The sequence below is a fragment of the Pempheris klunzingeri genome, chromosome 1 (genome assembly GCF_042242105.1).
Source record: "Pempheris klunzingeri isolate RE-2024b chromosome 1, fPemKlu1.hap1, whole genome shotgun sequence".
NCBI classification, from domain to species: Eukaryota; Metazoa; Chordata; class Actinopteri; order Acropomatiformes; family Pempheridae; genus Pempheris; species Pempheris klunzingeri.
Genome location: NC_092012.1, coordinates 20,199,009 through 20,216,360, shown reverse-complemented (window position 1 = coordinate 20,216,360; position 17,352 = coordinate 20,199,009). Strand labels below are relative to the sequence as shown.

Genomic DNA, 17,352 nt, shown 5'->3' with positions numbered 1-17,352 from the left:
TAAAGGTAATGCTAGTCATAAACTTTCGAGAAATTCGAATAATATTGAAAGAAGTCTGTGTAAAAACACTCTTGGCTGGTTAAACAGCGCCACCCTATGGTAGTATTAAGTATTACAATGCTCGGCTCGTTTGGGGGCTTTTATTTTGAAAATACAAACCACGTACGGGAAGTCGGAGGGGAAAATCAGCTGGAATCCGCGGAAATCATCAACAGGACTACTTTCCTTTACTTAGCTAGCTATAACAGCTACATCTGTCAACTTCTAATCTCCCTTTTTCCCTTTCGCTGTCCAAACGCCACCCTGGCGATGTCGGAGTCATACGGTAAGGAAGCTGTTTTGAGCTGTCCTCCATTAACATCCTCCTGTAGCCTGAGAGATGGGATGAGGCAGGTGTGTCGGGGGGAGCTTTTTCTCATCGTAAATAGATAGCTGACAAGGCTAACCGAGCCACTGGTGAGAGCTGCTGGCCTTAAAATGCCTTGTCAGCGTCAGTAATACCACAGAGGTGATACAGTGATGTTTACGCTGAGGAGAAAACGTCGACTTTGTACGCTTACGGATCCCACCGTGGCTAGCGGAGTGGGCAGGAAGCTGACAGCTGGGGACAGGGCTGCGGGGGCTGGGGGTGCTGGGCTGGTCTGAACATCTGACTGTGGATCCTCATGTTTGCTAGACACAACACAAGGACAGCAGGTGTTACCTATTGGGGTGATAACCATGGTTTATGAGGGCTGATCATGATTTTGAAATGCAGCAGGGATACTACTGTACAGTCCCACCACCATCCACACACTTCAGGGTTAAACGTGTTGACTTGTGGGTCACTGACATCCCCCATCCCACTGAATGAACTTATATTACCATAGCTGATAATGATTATGTATTGGGTTCTTTGTGCATGTGTCAGAAACACCAAGTCAGATTGGTGTTTTTTTTTTACTAGTCATGTCACATTGTAGAACATATTTGAATCTAAAAACATCATAAGGCCTAACTGTGTGTTTAATTGTGCACCAATAGCTGCATAACCACTATACTATATTCTGTCTTGGTGTATTGTAGGAGATACTGAATACTAAAATCCAATAACCATGACGGATGCTATTTGTAACTTAACACAAACGCATGTTAAATATGGTTGTCAAAGCCCAGCTCTTGTATTGATCAAGCTCTCGTGGTTGCTGTAACAGTTGACAAACCTTGTGTAGTGTCAGGTGTATGTTATATTATTTCTGTGTTCCAATCTCAGATTTCCTGTTTAAATTCCTGGTGATTGGAAACGCTGGAACAGGCAAATCTTGCCTGCTGCACCAGTTCATAGAGAAGAGATGTAAGTATTATCCAGGACGCTGTATCTTATTTGCTGTTGAAGAACAGACTCTTGTATAAGTGCACTACTTTGATGTTGTTAGAAATGAGTAAAGTTTTGTACTATATTTGTGTGGTTGTTACTTAATGAAGTGATAATTCACGCTATATTGTGGGCTACAACACAGTGAAACTTATAAATGACATGTTGGAGTAGCTTTTTTTCTTTTAAAGTAGTTCAAAGACAACTATGTCTCCCTAGAGATGCGTGAAATTCTGAAAATGATATTCACCATCCAGTACTGTGCGTAGCAGTAATTTGATAATAATGTCAACGTGCCATGTTTTATTTTGTTTCCCAGTCAAGGATGAATCCAACCACACAATTGGAGTGGAGTTCGGCTCCAAGATCATCAATGTGGTCAACAAAATGGTCAAACTGCAGATTTGGGACACTGCGGGACAGGAGAGGTTCAGGTAGAGAAAAATCCCAACACAACTCTGCATGGTCACTCAGCAGCTGGAAAAATAATTCCCCTCACCTTCTATCTCATTTTGGACCATGTGAACATACATTGTTTCTACATGCGTGCTGTGAAAATCTAATTCGCTACACCTGACTATTGGTGAAAGACTGGAAAACCGTTCCTGTGACACTGGAGAATTAGATGGGGACTGGAGAGCCACACATAGAATTTTATATCAACAAGTGATGAAGTCATCAACCAGATTGTTTGGATGCCTTCAGTTCAACATTTACATTTAATCTGGTGAAATTATATTGCACATTATGTTTTGTAAAAACCGGGGATTAGTTATTGGACTGTGCTTTTTCTGCAATGACGAGTAAAAAAAGTCTGCTTTGAAAAAGGCGGTGACATAAAGCTCTTTGTGCTTCATAAGAGCCAATGATTGAAAACCACTGGGTCCCTTAGGCCTCCTGGCCCCCAGGTAAATGTAAGTTAGAATATCTGACCGAGTTCTCGTCGTGACTAGGAGTTTATCTGTGTGTGTGTGTGTCAGGTCTGTGACCAGGAGTTATTACAGGGGAGCAGCAGGAGCCCTGCTGGTCTACGATATCACCAGGTAAACAAGCCAATCAAACATTCAGATCGCCTCGGCATCAAGTTCCTGGTTAATCATTGTTAGCTGGCTTCACTCTCCTCTCTAAAATGTAACCTGCTTCTGCACACTGCAGTCGAGAGACCTACAACGCTCTGACCACATGGTTGAGCGATGCCAGGATGCTGGCCAGTCAGAACATCGTCATCATCCTGTGTGGAAACAAGAAGGACTTGGACGCTGACAGAGAGGTCACATTCCTGGAGGCTTCGCGCTTCGCTCAGGAGAACGGTGGGATGTGGGATGTGGGATTATTTGATAGTTTCTCTCCAAACTTCTAATACTTGTTGTGTTGTTAAGACTACAAGGGACTTAAATACCATATGCTTACAGAGCTGATGTTCCTGGAGACCAGCGCTCTGACAGGGGAGAACGTTGAAGAGGCCTTTGTCCAGTGCGCTCGGAAAATCCTCAATAAGATAGAGTCAGGTAGGAACCGCGACCCTAACCCCCGAATCTAAATCCCTTCTAACAGGATCAACAAGGCAGGCTTAAGTATGATTCCAGAGCTGTGCTGCGGAGAATCATAGAGAGTTTTCAGAGTTAAAGTCAGAAATAAAGTGTGTCTCCATCATTTACAAAGCCCCAAATCTATCTGTTGAGAGCCTCAACAAGATAAACAAATACAAATGGAAATCAGTGGTAAAGCAGATGAGTTCACAGTCCTACAGTGGTACACAGGGATGTAGCAGGGAAAACACACTTTACCTAGATTCTTATAAGCTGCATTCTTAACTGTGTTTTCAAAAAAACTATTACAAAATATACCATCTTTTCAGCGTTGGTGGAGATCCCACCATGAACCCCACCCTCTAACTCCTCTCACCCTCTCACTCTCAGGGGAGCTGGATCCAGAGAGGATGGGCTCGGGTATCCAGTATGGCGACGCCGCGCTACGACAGCTTCGTTCCCCTCGTCGTGCTCAGCCACAGGGCACGCAGGAGTGTGGCTGCTAGTGGACATACACGGCCAAGGTGAACTGACCAGTGCGTTTGTACTGTGTGCTGCGTTATAAGGTGATATCTTTGCTGGATTATGCAACAGAGCAAGATTTGTCTGCAGCTCTGTCTCTCACATTAGAGCTCATGAGACTAGAGGGACCTGACATTCTGCGTGTTGCTCTCCTCAGCCTCTCCTTGACTTCCTCACGCCATTCATCTTCAGATTTAGAGAATTTAAGGGCGTTTTTAGTTTTCTCAAGAACGCATGTTTTGCTGCTTCTTCAAACTTTGTCCAAACTTCAATAAATGTTAATTATGGTTATTCAAGAGGACTAGTGACTTCAAGGATAAGGCTGACATTGCATATTTTTGTCATTGTCATTGTCATCATATCCCATGGAAAGACCTAAACTACCAATGCATTACTCAGTCCCTCAGTACTTTCCAGTTCCAACAGCTTGTCTGTGGTTTTTGGCCTCGTGACTGTTTGTTCCTTTTGAAAACATGAATCTTTAAACATTTAAAAAGAGTTCATTATGTCATCAAGAAAAAGGCAGTGCACTGTAGTTTTTAACAAACACTGCTCAAACACACGTAAATAGTGTATTTTTTGGGGACTATTTTCAGTTTGGGAGCTGTATGTATTTTGGGCAGCAGGACAGTGTATGTGGGATTTACTCAAAGTTAACGACAGAGGCCACATTTATCATAATAAACAAATGTGTCACCCAGTGTTATGGTGTGAATTATGCTTTTAGTCAAGGTTCACTTCATTTACATGATTTTGTTTCAGCCGGCCTTTTGCTTGCAAACAGGAAGTAGGTCGTGCCTCTGCAATTCTTCCCCCGGAAATGATCAGAGTTGCTGATTCGGTAGATAAATCCGAATGTGTCGGTACACCTGTGCTCATGTTTCATTTCTCTCTTTGTGTGTGTGTGTGTGTGTGTAATTAGTGCGTTTCATACAGGTTTGTGAAGACCAGAAGAAGAAGAACAGCCATGGGGGGACCCACAGAATTTTGGGTTCAGGTTGCTATGGTAACTCCTATTTGACCTTTGACCTTCGCACGGAACTTCAGAACCTTTTGAACCTTCGTTGTCATGGCTGCACCTGCAGAGAGCCTAAGAGACTTCCCAGCCACGCCCCCCCCTGCTTAAAACTCTGAGCATCTCCACGGTAACCAGAGACCACCAACACTCTGCTCCTCTATTGGACCAAACTTTCCCCAGCCCTCCAATCAGGATGTGAATTACTGACATGTATGTAACATCTCTCTCTCTCTCTCGTCTTACTTTTCCACCCATGCGCGCTCACACCAGTTTAACGTAGTGCATTCCTGTTTTCTCACTCGCCACTATTCCCATCTACCTTCCACTGAGACTGCTTAAAGGAATAGTCTGCATTTTGCTTTACTGTTGTGTTTGAATTAAACAAACAAGATAAGCATGCTAGTTAGTTTGCTTTAAAAGGTATTGGTTGGTTGGTTTTTCAAATTTTAGAAGGAGCTAGCCTTTTCCGTTTTTCCAGTCTTTATGCTAAGCTAAGCTAATCCCCACCCCCCGGCCTCAGCTTGATATTTAGTGCAGAGATGTGAGGTATCAATTTTCTTGTAGAAGTCTTGGGAAGAAAACAATTTTTCCAAATTATTAAAATACCCCTCTAACCACATTCACGTTTTAAAACCCTCCCTTACTACTTCTCAGTTCACCATGAACCAGCTCTGATTACCTGTGAACTTCCCATTTACCTATTTTAATCAGACCACCCATAGATTTTGCAAATCCTGTGGGTCTATTTCACTCCCTTCTTCCACCTTCTCTCCCAGGAAAGTGCCCCCAGGCAATGAAGTCGCCAAACTACACTTAACCTTCCTTTTCTCCATCCCTACTTTTCTTGCGTTGTTTACATCCCATCAGTCTCTCTGTTACCCTCCTACACGCCTGCTTACCTGTCTACCTGCCTGTCTCTGTCTCTCTAAATTTCCCCCCTGCCCCCCTACAGCATCCGCACTGTACAGTGTTTCTGTATATGGAGACTGACGCATGTTTTCTCAACAGAATATCAGAGTATTTCATTATGAAGAGATATTATATGTATATTAAAGTAGAAATCATATCCAGCATCTGTTTCATGCTCCACTGTATTACTATCATGTTAAGCTACAATACACTGGCAACTTGTGAGCAGTATAGATGGGCAGTACTGCTTGCAGCAATTGTGTTTATTTGTGAATGGGACAAGCTCATGTGGATTGCATTGTGGAATAACACGTTCATGTGGAAATGCTGTGTTATTATAGTTCCATCTCGTAGATTGTTTAAAAAAAGACAGAGGCAGCCTGAGTATTCTGAGCATACATTTGGCTTTTTGTTTAAATTAAACTTAGTTGGAGTGTGATCGTTACACCACCTTTTAATTTGCAATGGCACATTCAGCATTCACCATTCAGTAAAATGACTGATCTGACAGCGTAACACTGTTTCTCTCATTTCTAAATGTTGCCTGTTTACAGTACCTTGCTAACTGCTGCCAGCTGTGGGGTAATACTAACTGAATGCATTTCAAGTTTTAGCAAGCGTATGACACTCTCTGATGTGTGTGTCTGCTGTGCTGGATTTTTATTTGTCTCTAAGGATATTTTGTGTCTCCTGTTTAAACTCCGAAAAAGTTCCACCACAGAAAGCTCAAGAAACACTACAATTTGGTTTCTACATGTGTTCTACATGTGTTTTGCATTAGTGTTTTGAAACATTACAACACTTATGTTTTCAATTTTACATTTTTGCCCTTTTAAAAATTATGGATTCAACTTTTAAACCAAGCACACTTCAGACTATAGAACTATTTCACATTAGATTTCATCTGATAGTGGCTTTGGCTGCTTCACATCAGGTCTTGTGTTTATGTCATCAGGTCCATTGTTTATATTTATGTATGTCAGTTTTTCTCTTGTCATTATGAATATCATGGATTTTTAATTTATTGTGTATGATAAAAGCATATGTTTTTGAAATAAAAACAACTACAAATTCAGCATTGTCTTTGAAAAGCTGTTTTTTGATTGTTTAATTCACAACTTTGGAGATGGCCCATTGTATTAAGGTGTAACGTGTCTTTCTTTAAAGAGATTCAACTTCTTAAAATATTCTCAATAATAATAACAATAACAACAATAATGATAATGAACAGATAACAGTGAACAGGTGGAAAAGCAATGTATTAAAAGCTTTGCAGCACACCATTTAACCATATAAAATATGTACACAGTATGTTAAAAGCTGAAAATGTAAACAAAGAAAGTACAGTATTTAGTCATTCTCACGGCCCTCATGCCATCAGTAACTTAGTTCCTTTGCATTAGATATGCATCATGTGAGGAACAGTTTAGCAGTTCAAACGTCAGTACGTCTGGTGCCTTTTTGGTCCTGATCTGTATTTCTTCTTCATTACCCCTGAGTGGGATGACTATCGTGGTCTACATGGATATTTAGGCTTGATGGATCTATGCTATACATTAACTAGTTAACATGAAAAAACACATGACAGGTATAGTATCTCCTCACCAAAAGCAAGAATCTCCACCGTATTAAGAGGATCTCCACTACAAAGCTTGGTCTCAAAGTAACTAGGATCTAGTTTCACTCCTGCAGTCAAAGATTGTCAAATTTTACCACATTTAAAAAAAACACTGGCTTGAAAGCAAGTAATTAAAGAATCCTAATATTGCACAAAGTGTAACATCTGTTGCTCGAACTATATTACATTGTATAACTTAAAGACACTGAAAAACTAAAGCATTATAAAAGCAAGTGGCATCATTCTAAGCTCAGAGTTGCAACAACAAAAGAAGATTTTGAAAAATGTCAAAACGTAAAGCACAGGCCTGCTATCCGCCCATCATTTTGTTCAGCACAATATTCACATCAATATCAGCTACAACTATAGTTGGAATGGAAAAAAAAACCTTTTCTGACGTCTTTATGGCACAGAGCTGATTTTGTAATGATTGCTGGTACAAGGAAACCAAAGGTGACCTGATGTCTCAGATATATTTCAGATGATGAAAACCAATGTCATGGAAACACCGAATCCATTACAAATAGGATCCAAAGTCCACATCCTTGTGTGAGCACAAAAAACATTGTCTGATGTTCAATACATCCACATGAACATACGAACAAATTCAAAAGATGAGTGAATTACATGAAATAAATGGTGCTCTGTACAAACATAATTAGTCTCAAAGTGCTGTTTGATTTGATCGTGCTTCAGAGCGTGTGCTGGTAAACGGTACATCAGCAACATGTACCCATGTGGTTATTTAGGCTTCAGCTTCGTGTCCATTATTGTGGTTCCATTTTTCTAAAACACATTCAGTAACAATGTTGACTAAGAAACATTAAACCTTTGATTGTTATGCTTTGAAAAGAACCTGAATTAGCTGAATGTAATTGTGTATGTATGATGTATATGAGAAACACTGTTCACAGTCATCTAACGGCTTCAAAAGTCACCTTCATCTATTTTCACACTGCGATAGCACCAGGTCAACTGATCACTGTTCACATTAACACAATTAAAGAGCAAACACAAACGTTGTCATGAGGCTATTTTAAGTCAGGTGTTAATGAGCTCGTGACCAAATGCAATCACCACACCATACAACTGTGATTTTAAATGTTTTGAGTCAGACTGTGAGTACAGCGAGTGTGATTCACTGTTCAGTCAGGATCAACCCATAAACCGTTACGTTAACTATTACAATTACAACAATCATTTCACAGCACTGAGTGATCTGAAAAATCCAAAGCCGTAAAAGTCTTTAACACATATTTGTGTATGTCAAACAATAGTTTGTACTCAGCACAAATAAGAAACCGCCTAAGAAGCTGCAAAAGTATGTGAAAACCTTTCTGCTGAATAAGCCATCTGGCTTGATGATCTGATGTGTGTATTTGGCTTTGTTGTGTGTATACAATAAGTGTATGGACATTCTTCTTGGTTTCTTGGTCTCACATTTTAGCTTGGCTCTTTTATCTATTAAGACATTGCTGCCATGTGGCCTCATTGTCCACTGTGGTTTATAAAAAATATGGACACATTCGATATAGCCTGGGTTAAAAGGGACTGTATCAAAGAATGGCTGTAAAACACACCCCTTTAATGATGCACTTACTTTCAAGAGTCTTCTCTACTCTGTAAAATGTGTCTTGCGGTGTATATTGATATTAATTTGTATAAAAAACATTAAGCCACATTGTGAATTTCAAAGTTCAAGGTTTTGTCAGTTTACACCCTGAATGCGACAGTGATACACATTTAGGAGCCTTTGTATGCTCTATTGTGTCTATAGGTATTGAAACTTTAGGGGTGAGGCAATAACGGCTTTATTTCATACTTTAGTCTGGGATCACCCTGGTGTAAGTATTTCTACTGTGTGTGTGTGTGTGTGTGTGTGTGTGTGTGTGTGTGTGTGTGTGTGTGTGTGTGTGTCCTATCGGGAGCGAGCAGAGAAGCAGCGCATGTACTCAGTGAGCCAGGGGTTGAATTCTGGTTGAACCAACTTCCTGGTCTTGTCGTGATCGACAGACTTGGCTCTCCGGCGCTCGGTCCTCTGGGTCTGGATCTGACGCTCCACCTCCCGCCTGGTCTTGGCGCGTAGAGCCGACTCGTGGATCTGCCAGGAAAAGAATCGGAACTGTCAGTACCTGTTCACACGGCTCAGTCACGACACATCCTGTCACACAGAGGGACTGACAGAGAGATGACCTCATTAGTGGAAGCCGCAGGGCCAACATTGTGCGTCTTCCTGCCTGCGATGTCTGCGTCCTTCTCTCCTGAACCGTACAGAGCGAAAGGATGTCTGCCCTCCTTGCTGTCCTCCCTGGGCTGCTGTGTTGGTGCAGGTCTGACCCGCTGGGAGCGCCAAGACTGTCTTGTGGATTTGGAGGGTTTAGTCCTCTGTGGTCCTCCTGTGTCTCTCTCTACGAAGAGAAAAGAGACTGGTTAAAGCAGCATTTTGAGGAGGAGGAAAGACAGTATTTGTATTCATTAAATGAACAGAGTAATTCCATTTTTCACCTCTACCCACTTGTACATAATAAGGGAGCAATTAGATAAAACTTTCACCTTTCCTTTCTTTGTGATGCATCTCATGAATTTACTTTGTGGCCTACCCTGCCATCGGGAGGAAACCAGTTATTCACACACTGAAGCTATGCTAGAGAGCGTGGGGTTCAGCGTGTTACCCAGGGACACTTCGACATGAGGACTGGAGGAGCCAGGGATCGAAACACGACACTTGTCTTGTTTAGGTTTTTATATAATAGCATGCATGAGTCCTTCCCTCATGCATCCTGATAGGGCTAAACATTATTTTAATTTCTACCACACTAGTACCTGTATAATACCTGAGTTTAGGTACTGATGCTAGAGAGATTTTCCAGAACCCTACTTGGGGGTATACTAACATGTTTTTCTCAGCCACCTTTCAGACATGAAAGCCTCCTACACTTGGTGGGTTTGAGTCAGTATTAAAAAGGATTTAGGTTTAATCCCTGGTGCTGTCCCCCCCCTTCTCACATCAACACGTGCTTACTTTCCATTTTAGATTTCACTTCATATTTGTATGACAAATCATTGTGATGAAATATCATACTGGCACAATACCGTCCTAATCGCTCAGAAGCTGTGAACTGTGCAGTGTGCTGTGTAGGCCTTGCATTGGCTTAGAGTTAGTTCATTTTGCACTTCTCTCTAAGTTCTTGTTTCTTCCCATGGAACTTGGGGGAGGCCATTCTCTCTGGCATCACCCTGTTGCCCATCCCAGATTTTTCTTTCATTCTGACGGTGTTTCTGACTGTATCTCAGGGCTTATGTCTATTTGCAAGGCCCTAAGGAGTGCACATCAACTTGAACTCCTCCTCTTTGAATTACCTCTGTCTTGCTCCCTGAAAGGGGCCGTAAAGCGTTTAGTGGCTCTCTGCTCCTCCCTCTCCTCCTCCGGTACCCTGGTCTCTCTGCTACCTTCTAGCTGTAGGCCTGAGAGGAGGTGATGACACCACGTGGTACAGTAGAGTCACATGCATACATGCCCATGATGTACACATGACGTCATGTTTACAGATCATCCTTACCGTGGACTGCAGGCAGTCGGGCAGACACCTCCTCCTCCTCCTCCTCATCCAGAAGAGGAAGTCTGGGTACCGGCTCTGTGCCTCTGCCCAACCTCGCCCCCTCACACTCCGCCAGCTCCGCCTCGGCCCGGTCTCTGCTGGTCTCAGACCGGACCTGGTTCTTACCGGGCCCGGGGGGACTTCTTCCCCCAGAGTCTGAATCCGTGTCGGAGCCGCTCCAGAACCAGGGGTTGTGTGTGTGCTCCAGCAGCCTGCGGGTCAGCCTGTACCTCAGCATCTCCTCATAGCACTTAGTGTAAGTCTCCCATTTGGGGTCTTTGAATTTCTTCATGTACTCCGAGCGGATCCTCTTGGTCACCATCTTGACTTGTTTGCGACTCTTCAACAGACCGCGAAGCTGAAACACTAACAACAGGCTTATAAGACACCTAATATCTGCTCCAAAGAAAAAACATCACACTGCTAGCTTAGAAAGGCTCCTCACAGACATGAGCTACCGTGTCCTCCTCAGTGGCAGGTCTCTGAGGGTTGGAGGCACCGCCAGACATTTAAACCATAATGTGGAGGCACTTATAGCCAATGGCAGAGCAGCTGGAGGCTTCCCGGCGAGAGAGCCCGCCTACTTCCTGCTCCCCCCCGGGGTTAGCTCGGCTCCTGGGCGGGGGGAGGTGGGGGGGGGGCATAAAGGTCTTGTTCTGATAAAATAACAAACTGGGACATCGGGATTCACCGTAAGAAGAAAATGGCCCCAGGTGAACATTTTGACCGTCGGAGCTACCGGGGCTGTGTGTGTATGAAACCCGATGACGTAGCTGTCATCCTCTTCTCTGATTGGCTCCGGCGGATAAACGACGGTGGACTTTCCAAATTAAAGGTCAGCCGCAGCAACTGTCGGACAAGACTGAGCCTCAACCTGCTGCAAATGATTACAACCGTGATCACTCACTGCTGAACACCATGTATGATTTATCTCTACGCTTAGAAATAAGCTTGTACTAAATCGCCATCTTGGACTGTGTCATGCATGCTACTGCACCGTGGGGTGTCAGGTTCATCAACTGTCCGTATTAAATTATAAAGACAAACGTGTCCGTGTTATTTATAGATGTCTGTCAATCATACGGTAATATGGAGTAGCCTACCGATAATCGCCTGGCAGCGCTCGCAGAAGCAGCCGAAGGGTAAAATCTCACTGACAATGCATCGGATCTCATCTACAACCGCGCGAGGCTCGACAACACAAATTCAAGGCTGCAAGAGTCTAATTTTGTGTACAGTAAATCTACTTACAGCAGGGTCGGGTTTCACGGAAGCAGAGCGGGACAGATGGCGTTCACGGCGCTGCTGTAATCACAGGCTGCGTCAATTAGCTCCGCCCGCCTCAAGACGCTTTTAAAAAGCCAAACACACCCGCAACAGGTGGCCCGGACCGGGGGGGGGGGGGGGGGGGGGGTCGGGAATGCGGCCATGAACCATTTGACAGATAATGATTTCTATCAGATGATAAGAACGGAGAAAAACACAATTTGTTTTATTACATTGAGGCTGTGTGCACAGATCGAAGAGCTTAGTCGACTAACCAGTTGCTTGTTAGACAGGCTGCGGTGCTGCACATGCGCTTAACTGTGTCTTTTATAGGTCTGCTCATACCTGTGCTGGGAAGGTTGCGAAATGCGGGTGTCATGTAAATCTCATGAGGGATGTCTTATTATGGGCTGCATACCAGGCCAATGGGGTGTAGGTGGTGGGCACGGGGCTGTGCGCGCCTCAGACGCGCCCCGCACGCTCCTTTGTGCTTTGAGCCCACACCCTGATCCACACCCAGATAACCCGACGAGGTCCTATACATATAAGGTAGCGCCCCACTGTACTGGTTTTGTCTAAAGATGGCCTGGGTGCCGGGGGTGCGCGTATGGCCGCGCAGGGCAGGCAGCTCAACGGGATTCAGAGCCGGGTGTCGGGTGTCCCATGCTACTGATCCGCTCGGTCTAAAGCGGAGCTGCTGCTGCCCAGGCGCATTCCTGGCGAGTCAAACTGTCCGACTGTCTGAGCTTGACGGCGTGCCTGTCACTAGGCCTACCTCCGTCAGCCTGCAGCACCCACCCAGCAGCGGCTAATGGGACCGAGAGAGACACCCTGTCTCCAGGGAGCCGTGCCAACGACAACATCGGCTTCTATGAACTCCCCCCTAGCACCTCATCAGCTGGTGGGTTTATAGTGTAGTGCGTCATGCAGTGGTATTGCTGAGTCAATTAAGGCTGGACTTAATTGTCATGATGATTAAGGTTGTTTTCCCAGTTTTCCCTTTTTCCTTGCTCGTGTTTTATTTTGCAGATGGCATTGTATTTGCATGGTTTAAAGGCCAGTTTTGAATGGCACCAGTTATTCCAGTATTTCGCCTTTTAATTTATTTTTAGCTACTCCCCTCTAATACAAAAACAAGGCCAGGGGCAAAAATACCAAATAATGGACTTTAATAAATTATCATTATGTATATACACTTACATTCACATGTGTTGGGCAACATGTTGTTGTTATTTTTTTTATTAAAGTTTTTTGGGTGGATGCATGGTTCAGTGGTGGATTTTCACAGCCTCTCTCCGTGCAACACAGACAACACACAGCTATAAGATATGCACATTTTAAAAGAATAGAAAATGCATATGAATGTCAACAGCGCAGACAGAAAGTCCATTGATAGCAGAGTGTTGCTGTGCCGCAGAGGGTGATCCTCCTTCTCGCTTGATCTCCAGATGGCTGGTGGTGTAGATGATGGAGAAGAAGCTGGAGGAGAAGTTGAAGGATTTAGAAGCACTTCCTGTGGACAATGCTGGGGCCGGCCTCGTCGTACTCCTGCTTGGAGATCCACATCTGCTGGAAGGTGGACAGGGAAGCCAGGATAGAGCCACCGATCCAGACGGAGTACTTCCTCTCGGGAGGGGCAATGATCTGGAGGAGAGGGAGGGGGAGAAAAATCAGTAAAGTTCGGCTCATGTGCGTTATTATCAATTTATTTCGATTGTAATTGATTCAAATTGTAATGTTTTTGCTGTAGTGATGTGTACCTTGATCTTCATGGTGCTGGGGGCCAGAGCAGTGATCTCCTTCTGCATGCGGTCAGCAATACCAGGGTACATGGTGGTACCACCGGAGAGCACATTGTTGGCGTACAGATCCTTACGGATGTCAATGTCGCACTTCATGATGCTGTTGTAGGCAGTCTCATGGATGCCAGCAGACTCCATACCTGTTCAGGTGAGAGCGACAAGTGTGAGGAGGAGGGGGGACATCCAGGTTGGCACAATATCCCTAATGCTGTTCCTTATGAGACAGAATGGAGGAATGTCTAACGTACCAATGAAGGAAGGCTGGAAGAGGGTCTCGGGGCAACGGAACCTCTCGTTACCGATGGTGATGACCTGACCGTCGGGAAGCTCGTAGCTCTTCTCCAGAGAGGAGGAGGAGGCAGCGGTGGCCATCTCGTTCTCGAAGTCCAGAGCCACATAGCACAGCTTCTCCTTGATGTCGCGCACGATCTCACGCTCGGCTGTGGGGGGACAAGTTGATGAGTTATTACTGAGAGTAACAAACAGCCAAGAAATCAGACATCATGTGCGTAATAAAGAAGGCTGGAAGGCGGAAGTTACTCTAAGGTGAAGCTGAAAAATGAATTATTTGATTTTCTTACACATACATCTACGCTCCCCTTCACGGTGCCTGTTAATAACATTTTAATCATTTGAAATAGTAATGTTCTGTAGCATTGTTATTAAATTACATAAAGCTCTGTCATTAAATGGTGCGTGAATCTTCATTGTTGGTCAAGTTGCTGCCAGGTTTAGTTGTTATCTATGACAAACTGTTCCAAAACTGCTGCTAAAAGAAAATATGAAGTCTAAAAAGTGATCTAGGCGGATGATCTGAGTGTCACTCTCAGGTGCTTTGTTAGTGAGGTAGGTCAAGTTTCTCACCGGTGGTCACGAAGGAGTAACCACGCTCAGTCAGGATCTTCATCAGGTAGTCGGTCAGATCGCGACCAGCCAGGTCCAGACGCATGATGGCGTGGGGCAGGGCGTAACCCTCATAGACTGGGACGTTGTGGGTCACACCATCACCAGCATCCAGCACAATACCTGAAAAGAGGCAAAGCGCGAGTTTAGTAAAGTTCAGGTGACAAATGTCCTAAATATTCTGCGTAGAATTATGGATAAGTGGGTGCTTGGCGGAGGAATACAAAACACACACTGAATGTAAATATCAGAAGCGCCATAAAATAGTATGAACAGTCCCAGAAAGGCTGGTCGACTGTGCGTAAAAGTTGTGCGTAAAATGGCTGTAATGTCGGTTTAATAGCTCAGTTAATATTATGTGTTGTGATTACCACATATTTTTATCAGTTACATCTGTCTTTTTGTATGATGTGTGCTCAGGAAGCTGCGTCTGTGTCATGAGTAACAGCTGTTTGTTATTGTCAGTCTTACCAGTGGTACGGCCGGAGGCGTACAGGGACAGCACAGCCTGGATGGCCACATACATGGCGGGGACGTTGAAGGTCTCAAACATGATCTGGGTCATCTTCTCTCTGTTGGCCTTGGGGTTCAGGGGGGCCTCAGTGAGCAGGGTGGGGTGCTCCTCGGGGGCAACTCTCAGCTCGTTGTAGAAGGTGTGGTGCCAGATCTTCTCCATGTCGTCCCAGTTGGTGATGATGCCGTGCTCAATGGGGTACTTCAGAGTCAGGATACCCCTCTTGCTCTGGGCCTCGTCGCCGACGTAGGAGTCCTTCTGACCCATACCGACCATGACACCCTGAAGGGGGGAGGGAGGGCAAGATAATGGAAAGGTTACGTCAAATAATCCAAACAGAGGTATGACCTTCTTCTGGCCAGATTAAAGTCTTTACTGTGTGGCGCAAACGGCATATTGACCATTGCGTGAATGTGCCAAATAACAGCGTGGGTCACAGAGACAGACAGGGAGCAATTGTGTGTCTGTCAGTTCATCTGTGACTAATTTAGTCTCAAAGATCTAAAGGCCACATTGCTGCTGGTAAAAGGAGCCAAAATGATATAACTCAAGATACCACGCTGTTATTAGCTAATGGCACCCACTTGCACAAAAACTATATTTCTGACACTAGAATGTTAAAATCCTCAGTTAGATATCTTTTTTAACTCTTGTAGTGGCTGGGCTGTAATTATTACAATACACTAATCAAATTATTCTGTCTAATCTCTCTCAATTAGTGTTGTATTGTATTGTATTGTGATTTTCTCTGTATTTACCTGATGACGGGGGCGGCCGACGATGGAGGGGAAGACGGCCCTGGGGGCATCGTCTCCGGCGAAGCCAGCCTTCACAAGGCCGGAGCCGTTGTCGCACACAAGGGCGGTAGTCTCTTCATCGTCACACATGTTGGCTTCTGTAAGAGAGGAAGGGGAGAGAAAAGAGTTCAGCTCACTCTAAATCCACGTGTCAATACACAATGTATGTGACAGAAATGACTTCCACCCTAAAACTGTGTTCCCCCCCTTTTGTTTCTACCAAGCTCACATTGGCCATCTTAATTGAAAAGCCTGAAAAGGCTAAAAAAAAAAAAACAACTGGAGCATTTACTGGAGCATGAACGTGATGAGGCCCGTGCCTTGCGCTAAATGTATCCATGGCGCACTGACATCAGGCCATTACGCATGGCGCATAAGCCTGCGTAAACCTATAAAGTCGCATTTAAAGTGAACGATCTAAAACTGAACCACTGTTTTTCTTCAAGTATCTATCTGAATTTGATCTATTACTCTAATTTGTGACAGACTCAGGGCGTTAAAATGCAGGTAACCCTAGAAACTTTATCTGTCTCGTTATCATCTCTTCACGTAACCTGTCCTGGTTTTTTAATTGGTCTGAAGGCGCATTGCGTCTTGCTGCACCAGGAACGTTTCAGGATTCAATGTCACACCTATGGAGGTGCTGTCTATCAGGAAGTGTAAATCTATTTCATCTATCTGTCAGTTTATCAATCTATCCACTAATCTCAACGCCTGATAGTTGAGATAAGAGCTTCCCCTGTCCAGCACTGTATCCCTATGATACCTCTCAGTCTACTATTTACAAATCTTTCTCTTCTCCTTCTCCCTCAGCAGCAGGCCTCTCCTACAGTCTAGCCTATCCTCCAGTGGAGTTGCCCATGTTGCCTCCAGCAGTATCTGGTCCTGGGCATCCTGTCCCTGGAAGTCCTGCCTAACTTCTGCTCCAGTAGATGCTCCAGTGGTGCTCTGCTGTGGCCTAGTCTGCTGTCCCCAACCTGGATGGCTTCAGGCTTCAGGCTTCAGGAGTCCTAGCAGGGTCTTACCTTAGGAGTGTGTCTGCGGCTCGGAGAGAAAGACCCAACCAATGCTGTTGCTGAACCAGCTACAGTCCTCACTGCGGCGTGTCCACCTTATATACCCAACCTCCACCATTCACAAACCTTAGCACTGGCCCCCATCCCGGCCCTCTGCCATATTAGGACGCTGACAGGACGAGGATGAGGAGTGGGTGGGGGCTACAGCAAGGAGACGCGCATCGCGATGGGAAGGGGGGAGCCACATCCATCAGGCTTCAGGAGGAGATCAGGAGTGACGCTGCGCGCCCCCGACGTGAAGAGAGCGCGTGCCATATATGGAACTGTCGCTTTGACCTCCCATTGAGGCTCGCGGTCCCACCTCGAGGGCCGTATAAGGAGCGCGCGGGCCACTGGGGGGTTTTCGAGGGGAGACGCCAGTTGCTACCAACCAGGGTTATAGATTTGCTACTAGTAGGCCTCATCCAGCCTTAAAATGGGAAAATGCTGCCCTCATCTGAACAGA

General features: G+C 44.8%; 3 protein-coding genes across 6 annotated transcripts; 1 reads left to right on the top strand and 2 right to left on the bottom strand.

Annotated features, from left to right (window-relative positions):
- The first annotated feature begins 240 nt into the window (after window positions 1-240).
- On the top strand, window positions 241-4,762 carry rab4a (RAB4a, member RAS oncogene family). Of its 2 annotated transcripts, none has more exons than XM_070827621.1 (8): window positions 241-325; window positions 1,253-1,333; window positions 1,674-1,788; window positions 2,335-2,397; window positions 2,510-2,664; window positions 2,767-2,862; window positions 3,274-3,407; window positions 4,328-4,762. In XM_070827621.1, exons 1-7 carry the CDS (start codon window positions 310-312, stop codon window positions 3,387-3,389), a joined length of 642 nt encoding a protein of 213 aa, XP_070683722.1. In that variant the 5' UTR covers window positions 241-309; the 3' UTR covers window positions 3,390-3,407; window positions 4,328-4,762. The 2 variants fall into 2 exon arrangements, with proteins under 2 accessions (XP_070683722.1, XP_070683730.1); XM_070827629.1 differs by having other exon boundaries at window positions 3,274-3,419.
- A 1,775-nt stretch (window positions 4,763-6,537) lies between these two features.
- ccsapb (centriole, cilia and spindle-associated protein b) lies at window positions 6,538-10,884 on the bottom strand. Of its 3 annotated transcripts, XM_070829539.1 has the most exons (4): window positions 10,511-10,884; window positions 10,311-10,415; window positions 9,144-9,358; window positions 6,538-9,051 (listed from the first exon to the last, which is right to left on the bottom strand). In XM_070829539.1, exons 1-4 carry the CDS (start codon window positions 10,869-10,871, stop codon window positions 8,869-8,871), a joined length of 864 nt encoding a protein of 287 aa, XP_070685640.1. In that variant the 5' UTR covers window positions 10,872-10,884; the 3' UTR covers window positions 6,538-8,868. The 3 variants fall into 3 exon arrangements, with proteins under 3 accessions (XP_070685640.1, XP_070685647.1, XP_070685654.1); XM_070829546.1 differs by lacking the exon at window positions 10,311-10,415; XM_070829553.1 differs by lacking the exon at window positions 10,311-10,415 and having other exon boundaries at window positions 9,144-9,346.
- Window positions 10,885-12,967: 2,083 nt separating this feature from the next.
- acta1b (actin alpha 1, skeletal muscle b) lies at window positions 12,968-17,003 on the bottom strand. Its single transcript, XM_070841234.1, has 7 exons — window positions 16,857-17,003; window positions 15,793-15,929; window positions 14,992-15,316; window positions 14,482-14,643; window positions 13,866-14,057; window positions 13,576-13,757; window positions 12,968-13,459 (listed from the first exon to the last, which is right to left on the bottom strand). The coding sequence occupies exons 2-7, from the start codon at window positions 15,919-15,921 to the stop codon at window positions 13,316-13,318; spliced, it is 1,134 nt and encodes a 377-aa protein (XP_070697335.1). The 5' UTR covers window positions 15,922-15,929; window positions 16,857-17,003; the 3' UTR covers window positions 12,968-13,315.
- Between the last annotated feature and the right edge of the window lie 349 nt (window positions 17,004-17,352).

What these genes read in the sequence shown, in the direction of transcription:
- rab4a (XM_070827621.1), top strand. An exon ending in GCGGGACAGGAGAGGTTCAG is followed by an intron (nt 1,789 to 2,334) that starts GTAGAGAAAAAT and finishes TGTGTGTGTCAG; the next exon opens with GTCTGTGACCAGGAGTTATT. An exon ending in CCTCAATAAGATAGAGTCAG is followed by an intron (nt 2,863 to 3,273) that starts GTAGGAACCGCG and finishes TCTCACTCTCAG; the next exon opens with GGGAGCTGGATCCAGAGAGG.
- ccsapb (XM_070829539.1), bottom strand. Translation starts at nt 10,871, where the DNA reads ATGGTGACCAAGAGGATCCGCTCGGAGTACATGAAGAAATTCAAAGAC. An exon ending in CCGACTGCCTGCAGTCCACG is followed by an intron (nt 10,416 to 10,510) that starts GTAAGGATGATC and finishes ACCTCCTCTCAG; the next exon opens with GCCTACAGCTAGAAGGTAGC. An exon ending in TTTCAGGGAGCAAGACAGAG is followed by an intron (nt 9,359 to 10,310) that starts GTAATTCAAAGA and finishes TTCTCTTCGTAG; the next exon opens with AGAGAGACACAGGAGGACCA.
- acta1b (XM_070841234.1), bottom strand. Translation starts at nt 15,921, where the DNA reads ATGTGTGACGATGAAGAGACTACCGCCCTTGTGTGCGACAACGGCTCC. An exon ending in TTACTCCTTCGTGACCACCG is followed by an intron (nt 14,058 to 14,481) that starts GTGAGAAACTTG and finishes GTCCCCCCACAG; the next exon opens with CCGAGCGTGAGATCGTGCGC. An exon ending in CTTCCAGCCTTCCTTCATTG is followed by an intron (nt 13,758 to 13,865) that starts GTACGTTAGACA and finishes TCACCTGAACAG; the next exon opens with GTATGGAGTCTGCTGGCATC.